Here is a 25033-nt window from a genome sequence, read left to right as displayed (position 1 = left end):
AATAGGTGTTGTAGTTTATCAAAAGCTTTTTCTGCATCTATTGAGATAATTATATGATTTCTGTTATTGATATAGTCTAATTATTCTGATAACTTTACTAATACTGATCTAGCCCTGCATTCCTGGTATAAATCCCATCTGGTCATAGTGTATGATCCTTGTGATATACTGCTGTAATCTCTTTGTTAATATTTTGTTTAAAATTTTTGCATCAATACTCATTAGGAAATTGGTGTATAGTTTCTTCTTCTGTTTGTGCTCTTCTTGGTTTAGGTATCAGCATCATATTTGTGTTAAAAGAATTTGAGTTCTTTGCTTATTTTCCAAAATAGTTTATATAGTACTGGAATTAACTGTTCCCTAAATGTTTGCTCGAATTCACTTGTAAATCCATTTGGTTCTGGAGTTCATAAAAAAATTTTAAACGTATTTCAACAGATTAGGCAAGAGGTGATAATAACGAACCAAACAAAAGTGGTGGCTGTGTAAATGAAGAAAAGAAGGCATATAACAAGAGATGTGGTGAAGGTAGAACTGACAGTATTTGACAACAGGTCAGGTGAATGAAAGTGAGTAGTCCAGGATAACAATGAAGCTTTGAGCCTGGGTGACTAGGAACCTGGGAGGAGTCAAGTTAACAAGCATTTATTATGTGCTTACCATGTGCCAGGAGATGTGGTAAGCACTGAGAATACAAAGAGACAAAAAAAGAAAGACAGTTCCTACTTTTTTTTAGAAGGGTGGAGAAAAGTAATGATTTCTGTTTTAGAAATTGAGTCTGATGTTTTTAGAAATTTTTAGAATTCTGAATTCTAAAACATTTTTAGAAATGTTGTGTCTGAGATAAATCTAGGACCTTCAGTTTGAGATGTCTAAAAAGCAATGCAGAACTAGAGTTCAGGAGAAAGATTAGAGCTAGATAAACAGATCAGGGAATTATCTGTATAGAGATAATTCAGCCCTGGAGATGATGTGATCACCAAGTGAAATGGTAAAAAGGGAAAAAAATAGAGGCCCCTAGACAAAGTTTTGGGGGACATCTACACTTAATGGGCATGGCATGGAAGATGACTCAGCCAAGGAGATTTAGGATAGCTGAAGAGATAGGAAGAGAACCAGGAGAGAACTGTGTCCAAAAAACCTAGATGGAGAAGAGCATCAAGAAAGAAAAGGTGATCAGCATTAACAGTGCTTTGGAAAAAAGGTCGTTAGATTTGTCAATTAAGAGATCACTGGTAATCCTAGAAAGAGCTAGCTGTTCAGTTGATGAGGAGGGAAGCCAAATTACATAAGACACAGGAGAAGCAGAAGCACTGAGTACAGATGGCTGTCTCAAAGAATTTTGCCATGGAAGGGAGGACAAATATAGGAAAACAGCTAGCAAGGATGGTAGAATGAAGGTAGAAGTGAAGATTTTTTAATGATGGGGGAAAACATGGGCAGGTTTTGTAAGGAGCAGGAAAGGAGCTAGTAAAATGTGAGAGAATGAAAATCAAAGACAGTGACCAATTCAGTACAGAATTATTTACCTGGAACCCCTTGTGGCTTCTGAATGAAAAAATTTTCCTATATCTCTTTCCTGGATACATAAGAAACTGTCAAAGCTGAATGGTAATGTTACATGCATCATGGTCAGTCCTGCTTCCCTTTGCTGTCCTATCACTAGTGGGAGTCTTAAAATGGACATTTGGTTTTTCCTAGTTTGGTTGACTACATTAATTTATCTTAATTATAGGAAAGGGTAAGACCTAAAAGTCTTTAAACATTTGAGAAAAGAACAACAAATGAGAATGACTGAATAAGTCTGCGGTTAAAAAAAAGCACTAGAAAAATAGTTTTTCAGTAATAGGAAATTACATGGTAACCTCTTATTCTTACACAACTGATATTGTCACCACTTACCTGGATGAACTATTTCCAGCAAATTTAGCCGATGCTCCCGGGATATTCTTATGGCTCTATGTCTTTGAAGTTGCAATTGTAACCTGAGATCCTCTTCCTCCTTCTGCTTCTTTAGTTTCAGCAGCTGTTGTTCTCGTTTATTTCTAGTAGATGGAAGTATTAACTGAGACTTAAAAATAGTATTAAAACATCATATGGCCATAAAATTGTCATTCAGTAACCAAATCTGCATTGTCTTGGCCAACATTTGTAAAAATACCTGGCATTCTTTAGTCATTCCTACTCCTTTCTATCACCTCTGACATTCCTAGCAAAGAGAACCAGGATATGTAAAGTCATCACTTTACAGGGTTACATTTGTCTAGCACTCAAAACGCTATTTATTTTTTCTTTGCACACTGCTTGAAATTAGGACATCCCCATACCAACCCCACACCAACTATTCATAGGAATGGCCAGGCTATAATCTTATCATGAATGACCAGACTTGCCTGCTCTCGGCACAACCATTCAGAGCCTCAGGCAATTAAGGCTGGAAGTTGTAGAAGAGACTATGTTCTCTGAGATACATTCCTATGCCAATAAAATTATAGTTCACCTTCCCACCCCTCCACTTCCCCCAGCCCACCACTACTTTTATTTCAAATTCAGTATGGAAGTAGAAAGAGCAGAGGACTAACAGCAAAAAGAAGTTCTAGTCCAGGGTCTAGTGAAAGTAGTTTCACTGAGCAAACTGGATCAAGTCCTCTTTGGGTCCTGCTTTTTTCTTTTGTAGACTATGGAGTCTGGATCTTTGGGGGAGAAGGAGGTTAAGGGCTGAACAAGATGATCTTTAAAGGCCCTCCAAGGTCTGAAATTGTATGATTATAGAAGATTAATATTTTTTTTTCTTTTTAAAAAACACTGGAAGCAAAATAAGCAAAATTTTCAGGTATATTTTCACCTTTTTGGTGGCCTCCTCACTCCCATTTGGCACCCCACCTCACAGTGTATTTGCAAATATCTAAAGCTCCCTGCTACAGAGCTGCATAGTGGTTTGCCCTACAATCATGTTTTTCTAATCTCTTCTCAAATATAATTATCTCTTTTTTTTTCAATTTACTCAGGGAGAACTGATGAATAAAGAATTAATTTGATAGAGTAATTTGTGTTAAAATATTAACAGTTTATGTATCCCTTCTCCCAGTCTCATTTGAATAGGGACTTAAAAATACCTTAACACTAAGGAAGATTTTGTGGTTGTTGAGTCATTTCAGTCACGTACAACTTTCTGTGACCTCACTTGGAGTTTTTACCATTTCCTTCTCTAACTCATTTTACAGATGAGGAACTGATCCACACAGGTTAAGTGACCCAGGATCACACAGCTGGTAAGTGTCCAAGGCCTGAACTCAACTCACAAAAATGAGTCTTCCTGACTCCAGACTCAGTGCTCCATCCACTGTGCCACCTAGCTACCCAACAAGGAAGGATTAACGTACAAATCCCTGCTAAAAAGACACATGTAGGTAAGTGAGGAATTTTGGACCAAGAAAACTATAAGGAACCTTTAAAATTACCTCATATATGAAGAATTAAAACTTCAGATAGCTATATTCCTTGCACAAGCAAAGTCTTAAAGAAAAATGAAGACTGGTCAAAGTCTAACAAGAATTTCTAGAAGAGTTGAAGCGTTAAGAGCTGAAAATGATTTAAAAAATCAAATGAGAGCTATGGAAGAAAGATATGAAAAGAGAATTAACAGCTTAGTAAAGGAGGTACAAAATCTCACTGAAGAAACACCTTGAAAATTAGAATTAGTTTTTACCTCCTCCAACTCATGTAAAAGGGGACTCTGAACAAACTTTGGAGCTACAGAACCCACAAAATTACACAGAGAAGCTAACCTCCCACTGAGGACAGCCTGGTAGGCCGGCAGCAAGAAGCCAGCGCAGCGCTTTGGGAGCCGACCCTGGCCCGCACGAGCCAGAGGTTTTAGCCCCAGGGCAGGCCTGACCAAACACCAGCTGGAGGGACTCCAGAGCACCAGCAGCTGTGGCGGTTTCCACAATTATCAACACATAGGACAAAGTGAGAGGTCAGTGCAGCGTAGACTTTGGGATCCAGTAGTTGAGAGTGCATCGGCCTTTATCCCCTGGAGGGAAAAGCCACTGAGGGCTGTAGCAGAGCTGCCTACACATGGCAGCTTCAGCTCCTGGCCTGCAGACTGTAGGGGGACCAAGCGACCAATCTGCTTGGATCTGGATTGCGGTCTAGGGTGGAGGTCCTGAGGTGTGTGACCAGCTTGCCAGAGCATGTGGAGGCTTCAAAGACGGTACCCAACTAATACCTCCAGCAGCTGAGAAAACCCCAGCGTTTGGAACAAAGCTCCCCTGTCTGGTAGCAGAGTCCTACTGTGGCAAAAAGCCCAAAAGTCAAGTAATTGAGTGGCAACTTGACCAGGCAAAGGAAGCAAACCAAGCAGAGCAATCCAACATTAGGCTCCTATTTTGGGGACAAAAAGGATCAAAGCATGGAACAGGAGGAAGGCAGTGAAGTCAGAACTCCTGCACCAAAAGCTTCAAAGAAAAATACAATCTGGTTACAGGACATAGAGGACCTTAAGAAGCAGATAAGAGAAGTGGAGGAAAAATTGGGAAGAAAATTAGAATTAGCCAAATGGAAGTTAATGACTCTACAAGACATCAAAAAACAATATAACCAAGTCAAAAAGAACTGAAAAAAAAAGTGATCTCATAAGAAAAACAAATAAGTTGAAAGTAAATTAAGGAGAAAATTTAAGAATCACTGAACTGACAGCTTAGAACAAAAAAAGAGCCAAGACATCATATTTCATGATATGGGCAGGAAAACTGCCCAAGTATCCTAGAATCAGAGGGCACAGTAGGAAATGAAAGAATCCAGTGGATACTTCTTGAAAAAAACACCAAAATGAAAATTCCTAGGAATACTATAGCCAAAATTCAGAACTCACAGGTCAAGGATAAAATACTGCAAGCAATCAGAATGAAAGAATTCGAGTACTGTGGAGCCCTAGTCAGGGCCACACACAATTTAACAGCTACCACTATTAAAAAGAGGAAGGCTAAATGTGATGTTCTAGAAGGCAAAGAATCTAGGATTACAACAACGAATAACAAAAAAACTGAGAATAAAGAGGGAGAAGTGAACATATAACAAAATAAAGGACTTTCAAGCATTTCTAATGAAAAGAACAGAGTTGGATAGAAAATCTGACATTCAAAAAACAGGACATGGGCGGCTAGGTAGCGCAGTGAATAGAGCACTGGCCCTGGAGTCAGAAGGACCTGAGTTCAAATACGGCCTCAGACACTTAACATTAAAAACTAGCCATGTGACCTTGGGCAAGTCACTTAACCCAAAGTGCCCTCCAAAAAAGCAAATAAAATAAAATAAAATAAAAAACAGGACTCAAGAGAAGCTTAAAAAGATAAACATGAGTGAGAAATCATAAGGGACTAAACAAGGTAAAATTATTTACATTCTTCTATGGAGAGATGATACATGTAATGCCTCAGAAGTTTTATCATCACCAGGGGTCTTATAGGGAGTCTAATTAGATAGAAGGCCTAGGTATGATTCTATTATGTTTGATTTCAAAAGAACAGAGGGTGGGGAAAAGGAGTGCAATATGAAAGGGGGAAAAGGAGAAGAATGGGGAAAATTATCTCACAGAAATAAACACAAAAGAGTATAAGAAAGAGTTTATAAAATGGAGGTGACACTGAGGAAAGCAGATAACATTTGAAACTCACTCTCAGCTGTATTGGTTCAAGGAGGGAATAAACATAAGCACACAATTAGACACAGAAACTCATCTTACTCAACAGGGACATAGGAGGGAAACAGGTTAAGAGAAAGGGCAGGAGTGGATTATTAAGAAAGAGAAAAGATTAAGGGAGGTAGAGACCAAAAGCAAAACAGACTCTTAGAGACGGGAAAGGGTTAAAAAAAAAAGGGCAGAATAAATATAAGAAAATAACATGGAGGGAAACATACAATTAGCAATCAAAACTGTGAATGTGATGACTTCACCCATAAAGAAGGTAGCAGAATGGATTAGAAACCAGATTTCAACGTTATGTTATTTACAAGAAACCTGCTTGAAACAGAAAAATAAAAATAGAATTAAAATAAAGGGTTAGCCACATTGTGCAATGACTAACTTTGATAGACTTAGCTCTTCTTAGCAATGTAAGGATCTAAGACAATTCCAAAAGATGCATGATGTAAAATGCTATCCATATCCAGATAAAGAACTTTAGAGTCTGAATGCAGATGCAAGCATACTATTTGCTCTCTTTGTCTTTGGTTGTTTTGTTTCTTCTTTCTCGTGGTTCCTCCCATTAGTTCTAATTCTTCTTTACAACATGAGTAATATGAAAATATGTTTAATATGAGTGTATATGCAGAGCCTTTATCATCAGATTGCACACCTTGGGAGGGGGAAACATTTAAAACAAAATCTTATGGAAGTGAATGCTGAAAACTGAAAATAAATAAAATAATTTTTAAAAATAAGGGGCTGGAGAAGAATCTATTATTCTTCAGCTGAAATAAAAAAGGTAGGAATGGATATAGTGAATAAAGCAACTTATATGAGCTATTTGCCCAATTGTATGCCAATAAAAACTGACAGTCTGAATGAAATAGGTGAAAATTTACAAAAATATAAAATGCCTAGATTAACATAACAGGAAATAGAATATTTAAAATAACCCTATCTTAGAAAAAGAAATTGAACAATTCATAAATGAACTCACTAAGAAAAAAATTCCAGGACCAGATGGACTGACAAGCAAATTCTACAAAACACATAAAACAATTCCAGGGGCAGCTAGGTGGTGTGGTGAATAGAGCACTGGCCCTGGAGTCAGGAGGACCTGAGTTCAAATCCAGCCTCAGACACTTAACACTTACTAATTGTATGACCTTGGGCAAGTCACTCAACCCCAATTGCCCAGGCTTCCTTCCTCCAAAAAGCAAAAAACAAAAACAGAAAAATCAATTAATTCCAGTGCTACAAATATCATTTGAAAAAATTGCTACAGAAGCCCTAACAAATTCTTTCTATAACACAAATATACCTAAATCAATGATAGTTAAAAGAGAGAAAGAAAACTATGGACCAATTTCCTAATAAACTTTAATGCAAAAAATGTAAATAAAATACTAAGCGAGGATATTACAGCAATATATCACAAAGATCATTCATTATGGCTAGATTTATACCAGGAATGCAAGGCTGGTTCAATATCAGGGCAATGTGAAGTATAATTGATCATATTAACAACAAAAATCATATGATAATTTCAACTGATGCAGAAAAAGCTTTTTGACAAAATACAACATTCATTCCTGTTAAAAGTACTAGAAAGCAAAAAAAAAGGGCATCTTTTCTTATTATAAGGATCTATTTAAAACTAGGAGCCAGTATTCTGTATAATGGGGATAAGCTAGAAGCCTTTCCAATAAGACTGGGGTGAAGTAAGGACGTCCATTATTACCATTATTATTCAATATTAAATTAGAAATGCTAGCTATAGCAATACAACAAGAGAAAGAAATTGAAGGAATAAGCATAAGCAATAAGCAATAAGAAAACTATTAGTTTTTATAGATGACATGACAGTTCACTTAGAAAACCCTAGAGAGTAAAATAAAAAATGGATACTTTTAACAACTTTAGCTAAATTGTAGGATATCAAATAAACACATATAAATCAACAGCATTTCTCTACATTAACAGAAAAACCTAGTCAGAAGAGATAGGAAGAGAAATTTCATTTAAAATAATTACAAACAGTACAAAACACTTAGGAGACTACCGGCGAAGACACACACAGGGATTATATGACCACAATTACAAAACACTATAAACAAATAGAGACAGATCTAAATAAGTGAAGCAAACTCAAAACAATAAAATAAAAATGACCATATTGCCTAATTTAATTTACTGATTCAGTGCCTTACCAACCAAACTACCAATGAATTACTTTATGTGAGAAAAAAATAAAAACAAAATTCGCCTGAAAGCAAAAAAAGTTAAGAATATCAAGAGAATCAATCAATGGGAAAAAATGGGGAAGGAAGCTGGGGGCTAAGAGCACTAGATCTCAAACAGTATAAAGCTGTAACCAGCAAAACAACATGATACTGAGCAAAATGGAGAGGTTGATGATTGGAACATATTATGTCTGCAATATAAAAAAAAATGAGCACAGAATCCTAGTGTTTTTAGACCCAAAGATCCCAGCTACTGGGGAAAGAACTCACTATTTGACAAAAACTAGAAAAGTAATCTGGCAGAAACTTAGATACAGACCAATATTTCACACCATATATCAAGATAATCTAAACTTTACAAGATTAAGAACCATCCTCCAATTGATAAATGATCCAAGGATAGGAATAGGGCATTTTCAGAGGAAGAAATAAAAGCTATCAATAATCATATAAAAAATGTTCTAAATCATTGGAGAAATCATTAGAGAAATGTAAATTAAAACAACTTTGAGGTATCACTTCACACTGATCAGACTGGCTAACATAAGCCTGATTTTGAGTCTTGACTAAATTCTAGAACATTCTCCCAAAAGAATAGTTATTGAAGAGGCGGCCAGGTGGCGCAGTAAGAGCTCCGGCCCTGGCATCGGGAGACCTGGGATCGGTTCCAGCCTCAGATACTTGGCACCCATACAAAATAACTGGCCGTGTAAGCTTGAGCAAGTTACTTAACCCCAATTGTTTAAAAAAAAAAAAAGAATACTTAGTGAACATGTAGAAAAGAAAATGGTGATAGCAAAGAACAAGAAATAAAGTGGGTGTCCACCAATTTAGGAATGGCTGAACCAACTATGATAACTGAATGTAATGAAATATTACTGTGCAATAAGAAATAATATGAATAATTCCAATAAACAAGGAAAGATTTATATTAACTGACATAGGAGGAACTAAGAGAAAGAATAATAATGTATTCAGTGACTATAATAATGAAAAAAGTACTAAAAGGAAATTGAATTCAGAGTTATCCTAGTAGCTCTTAGTCTTAGAGAACAACTAATAAAATATATTCCCCTTCTCTTTGCAGAGGCAGGGGAATACTAGGGCATGATGTTACAAACATTAGCAGATAAAGTCATTTTATCAGTTGTTTTTACATGTCTATCTTCTGTGTTACAAGGAACAGTTTAATTTTAGGGGTAGGAATTATATCCAGAAATGACTGTTGAAAAAGCAAGAAGGAAGCAATAAAATTTATTGAAACAGAATAGAAAGCACTGGTCATTAACATTTAGTATAGTTTCATCAAAATTAGGTCATGCCAAACTTACCTAATTGTCTTTTACTGATAGGGATAACTAGAGTGATAGATCAGGGAAATCTAATAGCTTTGGTATCCTTGGGTTGTAAGCAAAGCACTTAATGAAATCTCTCATGTTATCCTTGTTGACAAGGTAGAAAGAAGTGGACTATTAAAGAGTAGTCAGGCTGACTGAAAGTCAGTTAATTTCTCAGAAACAGTTACTAACAGACAAATGTTGATTTGGAAAGATCTTAGAGGAATGCTTCAAGGATCTATGTTTGACCCTTGTGTATTTAATATTTTTATCAAGGACTTGAGTGAAAGTGTAGGAGGAATGCTTGTCAAATTTGAAAATGACACAAAACTCAGGATAAACTGAATGACAGATTCGAGATTCAAAAAGATCTTGAAAAAATAAAGCTGAATCTAAAGAGGTAAAATATAATAGGGATACATACAGGGTTCAACAATTATCCTCACAAAAACAGAATGGGGGAAAACATAATTAGACAATCATTTGTGTGAAAGTCATTTGGGTTTCTTTTTACTGACCTGCAAGTTTATTATGAGTCAACGCTGTGAGACGGCAGAAGTTCATGTGATTTTAGGGGACATTTCAAAGAGAAAGAGTATGCAGGTGGCAGTTCCCATCATACTCTTCCTGACCAGACCATATCTAGAATATTATTTATAATTACTGGGACATTTTAAGAAGAACACTGTAGCTAAAGAGTATAGAAAGAGGGGTAACCAGAATGGTGAGAGGAGTCTATAAATCATACTATACATAATTCAATAAGCATTTATTAAATATCCATTATATGACAGCAATTATACTAGGTCCTGGGGAATACAAAGATAAAAATGAAACAGTCTCTGCCTGGGGAGAAAAAAACCAAACATGTATATAGACAATTAATATATATAGGGACAAAGACTTAATCTATGATTTGATTGATTAAAAGGAACTCCTAGATGGGGAAACTCCCTCTACCAATACAGATCTGCATTTTTATCATCATAACTCCTAGAACACTGAGGGGTTAAGTGACTTGCTCAGGTCACAAAGATAGTATATATTGGAAATGGGACTTGAACACAGGTCTTCTTGGTTCCTAGTTGAGTTTTCTATCCCCTAAAATACACACACACAGAATAAAGAAGGAAGAATAACCACTAGGGGAATCAGGAAAAGTCTTCTGGAGGTAGCATTTAAGTTGAGCCTTGAAAAGAGACAGCGACTCCAAGCAGCAGACAGAAGAAGGAAAGAGGTCCAGGGGAGATAAGGGAGAGGCAAGGGAGAAAATATGTTGGGAAAGTCTTGGAAATGGAAAATTGAATGTTATATAGGAGGAACAAGTGGGCCATCACTAGAATGTCAGAGGGCATAAGGGGAGCAACATATAATCAGCTTAGAAAGAAAGGTTGAAATCAGATTATGAAAGACTTTAAATACCAAACAGAGGAGTTTATATTTGATCTTAGTGGTAATAGAGTCTATATAAAGCCACTAGAACTTCTTGAATGGGGGAGTAACATGGTCAAAACTGAACTTTAGGAATATTCATCTAGTAGTTATTTGAAGCCTGAATTGGACAGGCGACACACTAGAAGCAGAGACAAACTAAGAAGCTACTGCAATAGTCCAAGTGAGAGGTGATGAAGGCCTGAACTATGGTGGTAACTCTATGAAGTACAGAAAAAGGAACATGATAAGGCATTAGAGAACTTTGTGGAGAATATATATAAATGGAACTACTAAAACACATCTACCATTGCTAAGTCATCTTCCACTAGGAGCTGGACAACATTTATCTTACTGCTCTCCACAAAGTTGGTAAGGCCTGCATCAGTGACATTCTGCTAGGTGAAGCTAGGCAAGAGAGAAGGCTGTATTTTATTTGCAAAACTGTGAAGCACTATCAATAACCCCAAGCTTCTCTCTGAAAGAAAGAACCACAGTTTTGAGCATCAATATTTTTTTGGTGATAATTACAATTCATACAATATCACAAGGATTCAAAATCGTGGGTCACCCAAATATGTATAAGGTGTAAATGGGCTGTAGTATTATCACAAATACACATGATGTTATGTAAAAGATGTAATCAAAAGAATATACAAATCGAAAAGAAGTCAGTTGTGTAGTAAAAGCAATGGATAAGAAAGAAAAATAAAAAATGAAAACAGAGTAGGATAAATTAAATTATCTTGCAAAGGATAAACTTCGATCCTTTTTACCATATTTTAACATTTTCACCCTTTCCTTTCCTTTTTTTTCTTTCATACCCCCTTTTCTTCAAAGTATATGTTAAGAATTGAGGGAAAATATTTTATGCTCTTAAATTTGCCTTGAGATTTTGTATAATTTTACTTGACACAATCACATGCTTTATGTTAGGGTGATTTTGTTTATTATTTCAAACCCTTGCTTTAAATATGACACGACTTGTTGACTAGCTCCACGGAGCATTACTGTTTTAATCTTATCATAACTGAGAAATGCAGCTGGTAGATTTAAGTTACTGAAAGCAGAATAGTTTCAGATATATAATTTGTTAAGTGTTTCTGATGAGGAAGTTTCACCTGCAAGTTTCCATGCCAAATAAAGTAAGATCCACACCAATACAGAGATGTCCTGAAAGCTTATTTTTTACTATTATTTCTAATGCTTCAAAGAATGCATATATGTGTATATTTATGTTTGCATACTCGGGGGTGAGGTGGGGTGGAGAAAGACAGTAAAATCAGAAATCTGCCCAAGTTTTAGCATGCTAGTTTTTGTTCTTGTTCTCACCATAATTAACTAGAAAACAGAAACAATTGTAGATTTTGTGGATTGAATCAGCCAGAGAATCATCTACTATCCAGCTCTCTCTATAAATATGGGCCCGCCCCATCAGTCTCATACACAAAATAACGTCCCTGCCATCTTATGCCCCAACTTGAAAATCTGCTTCAGCTGAAGAAGTTACCTCAGAAATTAGTGGGAACAACGAAACAAGACAAAGGGATTAAAAAAATCACTAAAACTTCAGTTCATCTATATATCTCTCTGACAGGGCTGTCTCTACTCATTGATTGACCTTCATTACTCTTTTCCAAGACATGTAAAGAACTCTACAAACCTTAAAGTGCTATGTAAATGTGAGTTATTATTGTTATTGTTCATATTCTTTTACCTGAAATTCCTCTGCAAAGTAGTCACCACATATGGAAGTTTCTTCATTCTCTTTCTAGTCTGGAAACCCTTCCATGCAGCCTGGATCTTGCAAGCTGCTTGATAAAACTTCTGAAATTTAATATGAGAAAAGAAATTGTAGGGATTTTATTTTCATTTTAGTTCTTATAAAATGAGCCTCGGGGTGGCTAGTGGTGTAGTAAGAGCGCTGGCCCCAGAGTTGGGAGAACCTGGGATCAGTTCCGGCCTCAGATGCTTAACACCCATCCACACACACAAAAAACTGGCCGTGTAACCTTGGGCAAGTTACTTAACCCCAATTGCTTTAAAAAAATAAAATAAAATAAAAAATGAGCCTTAACAAGAAGTGTTTATCTTAAACAGAAAAGATGGCAGGGTAACTAACATCTGCTTTATACTGAGCACTGCCGCTTATACTCAGAGCAGCCATAGAAAGGAAGGTTTCTCTCTTCAACCTATACTGTAATAAGTCCTGCAAACAGTAGCTAGAGAATATCTAAAGAAAGGATAACTTCAAAATTTATCTCCAAAATGTCTTTCTTGACTAATCTTGTCCTCTCTGGTGGATTTGACTACTCTGCTTATTTCAGTGCTGTCTAATATTTGACTCCCTGTTTCTTTAAGTTATTTGAGAATTTCTGCATCAGAGTCTTATGTCTCATACTGACAAAGGGAATGATTGAAGGAAGTAATAACAACAGGCAAAAGGTTCTACAACTGCTCTTAAAAAATATCCAGAAGACTAGTCAAGATGACAGAGTAGCACAAAGTACAATTAAGCTCTCCACAAAGTATGACTATTTCACAAAGATTTGACAACACACTAGACTGAGTTCTGATTAGGAAATCTAGGAAAAAAATAGTCCCAGTGAGTGCTATTTCCAGTATAGATCATCACAGGGAAAAGGAGAGAAAAATCTGTCTACAGTGGGGATGGGGTCTCATCAGGAGCATCTGAAGAAGAGCCTGCCTCTAGCACTGCCCAGAGCAAAAAGAGGGCACAAGTCCTGGCTCAGAGGAGGCCTGTCTTTGTGCAAGAAGCAGAGAAGGTGGCACCTGAGAGCTCTGTCACTCATTCCTCAGGATTGGGTCACAGATCAAGATGGAGGACTCTGGTTGTTCAGGGCAAGGAATAGTCCCAGGCTTTCAGATGTGTTTGCAAGTACAGAAACAAGTGGTAGTTCTGTGGCTCTGAGCCCAACAAAAAGTTCCAAGTCAGAAAGTAACACTGAAAGAATGAGCAAACAAACAAATAAAAAAAGAATACCATAATGAGCTACTATTGTGATAGGGACATTCAAGGTATAAACCAAAGCCTCAAAGGAAAACAGCTTGGTTACAAGTTCAACTAGAGTTTCTGGGAATGGTGAAAAAAGGGCCTTAAAAAAGAGCTTAAAATGATTTTGTAAATTACATGCATGCAATAAAGGGAAAAAATGGAAAATAGAAGAGAGCTATGTAAAAAAGTATTAGAGAGGGGCAGCTAGGTGGCACAGTGAGTAAAGCGCCAGCCCAGAGTCAGGAGGACCCAAGTTTGGTTCTGGCCTCAGACACTTAACACACACACATACACACACACACACACACACACACACAAGCTAGCCGTGTAAACTTGGGCAAGTTACTTAACCCCAATTGCCCTCCAAAAGGAAAAAAAAAAAATTATTAGAGAACTGACAGCTTGAATCAAGAAGTATAAAGTCGTATAAAGTCATATCCAAGAATGAGACTCCTGGAAAATTGGAATAGAGCAAACAGAAATTAACAATTCCAGGAGAGAAGAAAATACTAAACCAAAGTTAGAAGACTGAACAAAATAAGAGAAAATGTAACGTATATTTCCTAGTAAAAATAAACTAGAAAATAGATCAAGGAGAAAAAATTCATGAATCCTTGGACTACCTGATGCCATAATGAGAAGAAGATATCATAGTTAAAGAAGTCATATAAGAAAACCGCCTAGATCCCTTTGAAGCAGAAGGCAAAGTGAAAACAGAAAGAATTCACTGGTCACTACATGAATGAAACTACAAAATGAATACTCTAAGGAACATTGAAGTCAAAATCTAAAGCTTCAAGGTGAAAAAAAAGGTACTGCAAGAGGCCAGAAAGAAAGAATTAAAGTATTAAGCAACCACAGTCAAGATCATTCATGGTTTAGCAGTTAATAATACTACAAAGGAGGAAAGAGCTTAGAGAATGATATTCCAGAAGACAAAGGATATAAGGCTTACAAACAAGAATAACTTACCCAGCAAAACTGAGTATAATGCTACAGGGGAAAAATGGACCTTTAATGAAATAGAAAACTTGCAAGTATTCCCAATGAAAAGATCAGGGCTTTGTAAAAACTCTGAAGTTCAAACATAGGAATTAAGAGAAACAAAAAGGTTAATATGAGTAAGCAATCATAATCGACTAAACAAGGATAGACTTGTCACATTCTATAATGCCTGGCATATAGTAAGGGCACTATAGAATGTTTATTAATAAATTTTATTTAATAAATGTTTATTGACAAACTAATGTGGGAAAGGAAAAAGGAAGGGGGAAAGCATTTATAAAGTGCCTACTATGTGCTGGGCATTATGCTAAGTACTTTCTACAAATATTATCTCAATTTATCTTTACAACAACCATGCAAGGAAGGCACTATTATTATTCCCATTATACAGCTGAGGAAACTGAGGCAAACAAAGGTTAATGACTTGCTCAGGGTCACAAAGCTAGGAAGCTGTAGCATCAAGCACCCTAGCATCCCCAGGATGGCTGCTAGCATAAGTTCTTGGATCTGCTTTTCTGAAGGAAAGCAACTCAAAATGGGTTAACAATTTTACTTTAATCAGTCAAACATATATCATTTACCTAGTTCAGGGTAAAATGTCAGCACCCTGACCTTCAGAAAATACAAACAGAAGTTACAACAGAAAATAACACAATTAAGTAGACTTCTAGGGCTTCCAGCTGTCTGACCATTACATCCATACCTAGTTAGTTACCAGAGAGGGGAGCACCAACATCTGGGTTTTCAAAGCTGGGGGGCTCAACAGCTGCCCAGTCTCACCTGGCCAAATCACAAACTCTTCCCAAAGTGAGCCCCAAAGCAAAACCTCACATCAGGGTATATATAGCCTTCTCCTGGCTCAGAGAATGTCGCAACCCTCTTGACTCACTGCCCAATCACAAAGTATCAAGGGGTGGATGTTCCTGAAAAACAAGCCTCCCTCCACAGGCTCCATGTGACCACATTCAGCCTATTAGGGGGCAGAGTATATTTTCAAATCAGGGAAGGTTCTCAGAGTCACTTAAGCCTATATCAAGGGGCCAAGGGGCAGGGAAGATCTTCAGATTCTCATTGTCATTACAGAAGTACATGAGGTCAAATTTGAATTCAGGTCTTCCTGATTCTAGGCCCAGCACTTTATCTACTATGCTACCAACTGCCCACAATAATATAGGAAGATGCTAAATTTGTCTCTTCAGAAACCTATTATTGTCAGGAGTCATTAGATGGTCTAGTACAGGATTTTTTTTAATGCTTTTATGATGTTAAAAGATGGAGTTAACACATTTTGACAAAATTACAAGTTCCTTGAGCCTCCTTTTTGTATCCCCAGCACTTAGCACAGTGCTTGGCACATCATAAGTGCTTAATAAATGTTTATTATCTCTAAAATCTGTATTTCTAAGAATCTGACATCAAAGACATCAGAAAACATAACAATGTCATAAAACAAAGATATAAGTAGTATGACACATTTAAATTATTTAAAATATAAAATTATCCTTTAAATTCCATGAAATAGGCTCCCACCCAGCTCTTCTGACTGGTGCCTAAGTGAGAGGCCCACTTCCCATATATCTATTCCAGCAAAAACTCTCAAGTTCACATCACAGGGCATCATGATTAAGAAATCCAGTGAGAACCCATAATAAGTTATTTCTGCTACTCTAGAATTGCAAAAAGTTACCCAGAATCCCATGGGCAACAGGAAAGTCATCTTTCCCCTTCTCTACCAACAAAGCCAATGTAGGCAAACAAGTAGAGCCTCATAAGGAGTTCAGAAACTGCCAGGAACTAGCAGAAAGCCTCAACCAGAATCTTCAAGCCCCAGGAACCATAGTAATTAGCAACCAGCACAGTGCCACAGCCCTCAGACATAAGAACTCCGAGGTCCCCAACACTCTGTCCTGAGACACCTGAGAAGGCCCTAAACACGAAGTATCTTGTACCTCAAAGATAAAGGTCAACACAGGAACTCAACACAAAGCCAAGCAGGGAAACTTTTAGTAGGGAGAGGAGCATGCACTTGGTACTAAAAGCTGGAGAGATGAATAAATGAAAGAAAACACCTTGGGGCAGCTGGGTGGCGCAGTGAATAGAGCACCGGCCCTGGAATCAGGAGGACATGAATTCAAATCTGACCTTAACACTTACTAACCGTGTGACCCTGGGCAAGTCATTTAACCCCAATTGCCCTCCAAAAAAAAAAAAGAAAACACCTCACTAGTATCAAAAATTATTGTAGACCTAAACAGTCCCTAAAAGGAGTAAAGTAACTTCCTAACAGTTATAAGCAGATATCTAAAGAAAAAAAGTAGACTTCCCATGGAGATTATATAGAAGAAATGAAGAAGAAATTTAAAATAAAATAAGAGCTCTTGAGAAAAGAACTGGAAAAAGAATAAGTGCCTTAGAAGAGAAAATGGTAAGTTTTACCCAAGAAACAAATCCCGTGAAAATTAGAATAGGCCAAACAGAAGTCACTAACTCCATGAGAAAGCAAAAAATACTAGCATAAAATCAAAAGATTGAAAAAAATAGAAGAAAATGTAAAATATCTGAGATAAAAAACAACTGACCTGGAAAACAGGTCAAGGAGAAATAATTTAAGAGTCATTGTGCTTCCCAAAAACCAAAAGTATTTTCAAAAGTCTGAACACTGTTTAAAAAAACCATGAATGCGGAGTGGCTAGGTGACGTAGTGAATACAGCACCGGCCATGGAGTCAGGAGGACCTGAGTTCAAATCCAACCTCAGACACTTAACACACACACAAAACTAGCCATGTGACCTTGAGTCACTTAACCCCAGTTGCCCTACCTTCCCTTCTCCAAGAAGCAAAAAAACAAAAACAAAAAGCCCCCCACCAAAATGAATAAAAAAACTGCTGATCCATTAGAACCAGAAAACAAATAGAAAGAATTTTTCAATCACCTACTGAAAGAAATCCCAAAAGGAAAAGTCTTAACAATGTCATAGTCAGAATCCAGAGCCTTCTCATCAATAAAAAAATACTGCAAGTTTTCAGAAAGAAGCAAATCAAGTACCAAAGAACTTAGTCAAGATTACTACACACTGTACAAGACCACTGTGTGGATTCTTTTTGTTTGTGCTTATTTGTTGCAAGAATTTTTTTCCTTCTCTAGGTGGATTAAATTATTGTGGGGGTTGAGGGAAGAGAAGGATTTAGCAATACTGATGCTGGCCGCCTCCCTGCCAGAAAAGAGGGCCATTGAAACTTTTGAAAAAATGAACAGAAAAGAACCCCAAGGAAATTCAGAAGAAAGTACAGACATGACGGGCAGTTTTGAAAGTAATGTGCGGAATTTACTGTATACTTGGAAAAAAAAAAGAAATTAAGTAGAGATTCTTCAAATGTAGCCTTCTTATATTTTTTTCTGCTATAACTTTGGAAACGTTCTTTTAGAGGGCTTAAGTTCAAAACTTTAAAATGCAAGTTATACACAATTACAGACACACTGTATCTGTGATGACTACCTTTGATAGACTGAGCTCCTCTCAGCAATGCAAGGCTATAACAACTCCATAAAGCTCATGATGGAAAGGGCTATCCACATCCAGAAAAAGAATTACAGAGTCTGAATGCAAATTGAAGCAAACCACTTGTGTGCTCTCTTTTTTGTTTTGTTTTCTTTTTTTCTTTCTCATTGTTTGTTCCATAGGTTATAATCCTTCTTTACAACCTGACTAATGTTTAATGTGAAGGTATTTGTAGAACCTACATCGGATGGCATGCAGCCATAAGTGGGAGGGGGGAAGAGAGGAAAGGGGAGAAAATTTGGAACTCAAAAGCTTGTGGAACTGAATGCTGTAAAGTAAAAGTAAATAAATAAATACATTTTTTAAAGTGCAAGTTATAATAAATGCATGTGCAACAAATATGCATATTTGCAAAATGCCTATTAAACTGAAAGGCAAAAAGGATGTGTGAAAGTGAAGTGAAAGGGGGAAGGCACTGGTAAGATAATATTTTAGTATAAATTCTGACAGCTGATACAGTAGCATCTACAGACTATAAAACAGAGAGTTGAATAGTCTATACTAATTTGAAATCAAAATACTAACAATTTGGAGCTAATTATAAATAGAATGATATGTATTTGTAGACTGGGAGTATTAATCTGAGGGGCAAAGACTTCACCAATCTGATAACATTTCTCAAAGAGAAGCCCACTTACTAAAAGTATTAGAAGGGAAATAGGGAAAATAAAAAATCAAGACTGTGTTCATTGTTCAATACCTGGTCTTCTTCCTGGTAGCCTTCAGAAGATAACAGACTGAGAAGCTGTTTAAGTTCTTGGTCAATTTCTTTCCCAGACCACTGCTTACTTAGCATACTTTTAAGTCCTAGAAATTAATTTTCAAAGTCATTCTAAGATTAAAACAGATTGCTCTTCAGCTAATTATCAGAAAAGCATTTATATCAAAGTTATGAGTTTTATATTTTAAAAAAAGCCAGTGTATTTTCCCTTTCTCACTGTCAAAATTAAAGTTTGAGATTCTTTCAAGATTTTATCCTTATCCTGATAAAAGCCAAGGTACCAGACTTGAGGGTTGCCAAATACTCTAAATCAATCAGTGTACTCAAATACAGGGGAAACTACTAAGTTGAGATACAGAAGAACAGGTACATGTCTCTCTGCTTGAGGACAAACAGAAATGAGAAAGTACTGAGTGACTAGTATAAACTTAGTACTAAAGGAAGGGTGTGACTAAGTCAAGTAAAGATGTTATTCTCCTGTGCAGTTTCTAACAAATCCACAGGCTCCTTGACAACATCCAAAATTTTAGTTAAGAGGTACTGTAATATTGACCATGACACTTGTTTTCTCAACTGAGAAAAATAGCCAGGCAAATTCTTCTGGATCATTAAAGATAAATTATGTTCACTATTGCTTTAGTGTTAAGTATATTTGGATTCTAATACAAATACCGTATTCCAATTCCTTCAAAATCTATGGTTTAATAGTTGTACTATCAGTTTTAGTTAGCGTGTTGGTGAATTTTGCTAAATTTTTTCCCCCTCTTTTATTCTTTGTAACAAAGGATGGCTTTCTGGAGAGAGGTAAAGGAAGAGTTAAGATTTGGAAGTGAATGGGATATAAAAACAAGAGACATCAATAAAATTATTTTTTTAAATAGTGAAAAAGAAAATTTGTGTTTTACCTAAGAATGCATAATTAACCAGAGCTCCCTATTTTTGAGAATATTAAGTAACAGAATTTATTGGATTAAATATATTATCCTCATTTGCATGAATTGGAGATGAGACAGAATTGATACCTACTGACAAGTGGCAAATGAAAAAGTCAGAAGGCCAAGGGGAAAGGTGAAGAAAAATTCTCAAACCTTTCCTCCTAGCTTCTTGATCTAGTGTGCTATTTCAGAGTTGTTCTTCCCCACTCATCCCCCCACCCCCTGTCCCCATGTAGTGGGTAGGAAGAGGGAAAGGAATAGATTGGCAAAGAAAGGTGAAGGATAACTGCTACTTGATGAAAGAATAAAAGTATTGTGAAAAGTTAAATATACCTCAGCTATTCTCCTTATCTATCTGTTGTGTCAACAGCATAAAATCAGGTGCCATTAAAATTCCCTTCTGCACCACAACTTGTGATTTTATTTGTCTAGAGAAATCCCAGCATAAAAACTTCCTCTAAGGGCAGCTAGATGGCACAGTGAATAGAGTACTGGCCCTGGAGTCAGGAGGACCTGAGTTCATATCTGGCCTCAGACACTTACTAACCGAATGACCTTGGGCAAGTCACTTAACCCCAACTGCCTTGCCTTCCCCTTTCAAACAGAACCCCCCCCCCAAAAAAAAAAACCAAAAAAGACAAAACAAAACAAAAAAAAAAACTTCCTCTATTACAGCAGACCTGCAACTCCTCTGCAACTTAAAGTCTTTTTTTTTTTAAAGGATTTGCCTGGAACACTATGTGGTTCAGTGACTAACCCAGGATCATAGATCTAGAGTGTGTTAGAAGCAGGATTTAAACCCAGAAGGATCTTTTTGACTCCAAGACCAGCCCTCTAACATTATTCCAGGCTCATTTTTAGAAAATAATGATATGGATGGAGAATTTATCATCAAAATGTCAGCAAAGCACTAGAGGCAGGCCATCTGTTAGAACAAAGAAATGGTATTTTACTGATACACCTCAATTTTTTCTTTTTTCGTAATAGCTGCACTTCCATTCAAGTAGCTAGCAGTAAAATGCTTTTGTTTTACTAATCTCAAGACCAAAAAAGTAATGTATACATTACCTGTATACCGACTTCTTAGCAGCATCATAATTTCTGGTTGGGATTTGGCCATCAACAGCAACAGTTTTATAGCAACACTTCCAATGACAAGACTAGTTGAAGATGAAAGCTTAAAAACAAGTTCATCTAAAATCGAATGAAGGGCTTTTTCTTTTATCATAAGCAAGTCTCCACTAATAAAACAAAAAGAAATCCAAAAAACATTAGCAGATGAAGCACGTGTTAAAATTAATTTCATAAAAGTTCCACTTCTCTGATAACTTCCCACAAAACAGTGGTTTGATTCAAAGATTACCAATCCTGAAACATATTGCTTGACTCTAAAGATACATCAACTCCTGTCTACAAGTATTTTTTGACTGCTATATAGATATATGACTCAAGGTCTATCTCCTTAAGGTAGTTGTGATTTAGGTGGAGACAAGAAAAAATTTAAATGATGATAAAATATGTGGTGATTATTTATTGCTTTGTGACATCTCAATTCAAGTTATACTGTTACCATGTTAATCAAACATGTTTAAGGCCCACAGTTACTATCTATACAGTTGATTTAGCTAATTAATTGTGCACTATCTTGTCTTGAAAGGAGGAAAATGTTACAGAGTGCAGTTAATGAATGAACATTTTTTAAGCATTTATCATTGTGTTAAATCTACTGGGGATACAAATAAAAAAATGAGAGTCCCTAATATCAAGAACTCACACCCTAATTAGGGGAAACAACATATAAAAGTTCAGCTACAGAGTGGATTAAAGTACTAAGGATGCAGTGATAAGGTGGATGGAAAGGCCTAGGAGTCCTTAGGATACATCAGTAGATTGCATGACAGTGCGCAGGGGTTTGAAGGGCAAAGAAGCATGGCAGATGGTAAGTACCCAAGGGCCTTAGGTTGATGGTAAGACTTGGAAGTTCTTCCTTTCACTGAAAGTATTAAAGCAGGCGTTTTTCATCTCTTCCAAGGGCAATACCTCTTCCTGACCAGCTGCCCTATGGGATCTCAGTGACCAGGGAATTGGGGGAGAGGTAGAAGAGAATGCAAGTTGGGGAGGAAGAGAAAACTGTACCCCCAAGCAGGCACACAATTAATTGCCAAATGAACTGTACAGATAATGACTATAAAATTTTAACAAATCTGATAGACACAGTCATGGTATGACTATTTAAAACAACCACTACCACTTTTTCCCACCCATTCCATCCCTAACCTTTTGCAATCTAGTACTATGGGATGATCTTCTAAACAGGCCAATCTCCTGATTGTCCTCCAACAAGTCTTCCAGTTTCTAAAGCTTTTCTCTTTCTGATTAGGAAAGAGGCCCTCTCCACAAATTCAAACTCATAACTTTTTTCAAGATCCAGTTTGAAAATGTGCTGCCCCCAAATATTTTCACTGACTTATCCCACCAAATTTGATGTCTCTTTTACCTGATGACCCATTAGAAGTGATACATATGGTATCAGCATGACCTCTAAGGTTCTAACTGGCTTCACTCTACAATGTGTGTTCAGATGTCACTTTGCAATTGTTTGTTAGTTCCTTGATGTTTATATGCTTAGTGCCTCGAACTAAATTGCAACCAACCCACCAAACTGACTGAGACCTCTTTTCCTCTGTATTCTTCCACAGTAACATATTGTTTTGTTGAGCACTTCATGTGCTCAATTAATATCTACTAATGGACCATATAATGCAGGGTTTTACACAGTGCTCCTGACCAACCCCACATACCAGGGAGAGAAAAGGGGCACCATGAACTGATCAGATCATGATCTGATTTTTGGGAAGTACTAATTTATGATATTCCTTGGCTCTAAAAGGAAAAAAAAGCTCCATTTGCTTATTAAATTTTTAGCACAGGGCAGCTAGTTGGCGCAGTGAGTAAAGCACCGGCCCTGGAGTCAGGAGGACCCGAGTTCGGTTCCACCTTCAGACACAACACCCGCACAAAAAAACTAGCCATGTAACCTTGGGCAAGTTACTTAACCCCAACTGCCCTCTAAAAATAAAAAAAAAAATGATATCCTTCTTTCTCTAGCAGTGTGTGAGAGCGCCAGACCTGGGATCGAATCCGGGCTCAGATACTTAGTACCACACCCAGAAATAACTGGCTGCGTAACCTTGATCAAATTACTTAACCCAAATTGCTCTAAAAAATAAAGTTTTCAGGACCGTATGATTCTGCCTTTTTATTTTTTTTATGACAAACACTGCTATTACTTCTCAAGTGTCAGGGATATAGAACATAAAATAGTGTGCTTCCTAAAAACTGATATAAATTAAATATATCTTATTTCAGAGAAAAAAATTACATAAACCAAGTCACCTTTTGACTTGTAAGATGTTTTGTAGTACATTCATGACTGCAGATCCTGTTTCAACATCATCAGTTAGGAACAAATGTAAAAAATGATCACTTTGTAGTACTGTGAGAACAAAAGGGAAAAGGAAAAATCAAAGATGCAAATACTAAGCAGGCAAATACCAAACTTCAAGTGAAACCTCAGCATTAAAACTTCATCAGTGTCAAAACAGAGTACTTCCTGCTCTCTATACTCTAGGACAGGTCGGCACAACATACAGCCCTGTGGGCTGCTTATGGCCCACCAAAGCATTTCAGGCAGCCTGTGAAAAATGTAGGGCTGCCACTGTACACTCTCCTTTGTCACATGACCCATGGCAACCAACCATCATCACTCTGTCTCTAGTTTAACCTATCTGCAGCCCCAAGAAGGTGACAAGTTGTGCAGGTCTGCTCTACAAAAAAGTTTCTAAAGGCCAACAGTTTCAATAATCATAAATATAAATCATACCAGTTTGGGTGATTGTATGGACTCTGATTTTAAAAGTTATAACAATGACAAATCAGTGAACTTCATTATGAGGTTTTAAAAAAAATTTTCATGAATTGTTTAAAATGTTCTTGATTTAAATGATTCTCTTTCATTTAAAAAAATGCTTAAGTAAATTCAAAGGGGGGGCACTGATAAGCAGGGAATTGTTGGTACTTCCATTTTAAAGTTAATACTTTTTTTAACAGCCATACATAATAGATTCAGAGTTTCATTTGCGATCCTTTTTCTGGTCTTTGTACATGGGAATGTTTACGTGTTTTATTTTCTAGTTCATAATTTTTTTTAAAAAAGCTTGGATTTTCTGGGAGAATGATACTGAGATCAAAACATGCCTTTTGAAGTTTTTATTTTTAAATTTTATTTATTTATTTTTCATTTTCAACATTCATTTCCACAAGATTTTGAGTTACAACTTTTCTACCCGTCTTTCCCCTATCCCCACCCCAAAACAGCAAGCCTACTGAATATCCCTTCCCCTAATCTGTTCTCTCTTATATCCTCCCCCTTCACCCCTCTAACTTTCTAGTAGGGCAAGATGGGTTAATATAACCTAGTACCTGTATATCTTATTTCCCAGTTGCATGGAAAAGATAATTTTTTTTAAACATTTTTAAAAACTTTTGAGTTCCATATTTTTTCCCTTCTTCCCTCCTCACCCACACCCACTGGGAAGATAAGCAATTCAATATAGGCTGTACACATGGAGTTACCCAAATCATTTCCATAATTGTTATATTGTGAAAGACTAACTATACTCCTCTCCATCCTATCCTACCGCCTACTTATTCTATTTTCTCCTTTGATCCTGTCCCTTTTCAAAAATGTTTGCTTCTAACTATCCTCTCCCCCAAACTGCCCTCCCTTCTATCATCCCCCTCTTATCCCTTAACCCCCTATTTTCCTGTAGGGTAAGATACCCAATTGAGTGTGTATGTTATTCCCTTCTTAAGCCAAATTCAATGAGAGTAAGTTTGACCCATTCCCTTTCACCTTCCTGTTCTTCCCCTCTATTGTAACAGTTTTCTCTTGCCTCTTTTATCTACCTCTCCTCCTAATAAATTTCTCTCTCACTTCTTAATTCTATTTTTTAGATACCATCCCTTCATATTCAACTCATCCTGTGTGTAATGCGAATGTAAATTTTAAAGATCTTCCCTGCCCCTAGGCTAA

The 25033-nt window shown here is 36.7% G+C and overlaps 1 protein-coding gene across 3 annotated transcripts in view; it reads right to left on the bottom strand.

Annotated features, from left to right (window-relative positions):
* Positions 1–25033, bottom strand: part of IQCB1 (IQ motif containing B1) — a 65544-nt gene that overhangs the window by 17796 nt on the left and 22715 nt on the right. For all 3 annotated transcript variants that reach the window (XM_069070010.1, XM_069070011.1, XM_069070012.1), the window contains 5 exons: positions 23335–23434; positions 21007–21179; positions 18983–19089; positions 12418–12527; positions 1903–2045 (listed from right to left, as the gene is read on the bottom strand). In XM_069070010.1, the coding sequence (XP_068926111.1) occupies positions 1903–2045; positions 12418–12527; positions 18983–19089; positions 21007–21179; positions 23335–23434 (633 nt within the window). The remainder of the gene's footprint in view (positions 1–1902; positions 2046–12417; positions 12528–18982; positions 19090–21006; positions 21180–23334; positions 23435–25033) is intronic.

Source organism: Petaurus breviceps, unplaced genomic scaffold, assembly GCF_028583685.1.
Source record: "Petaurus breviceps papuanus isolate PSGF00001 unplaced genomic scaffold, PetGlider_PUasm1.0 90792, whole genome shotgun sequence".
Taxonomy (NCBI): Eukaryota; Metazoa; Chordata; class Mammalia; order Diprotodontia; family Petauridae; genus Petaurus; species Petaurus breviceps.
Note: the sequence above shows the minus strand (reverse complement) of the source record. Positions and strands in the feature narration are given on the sequence as shown.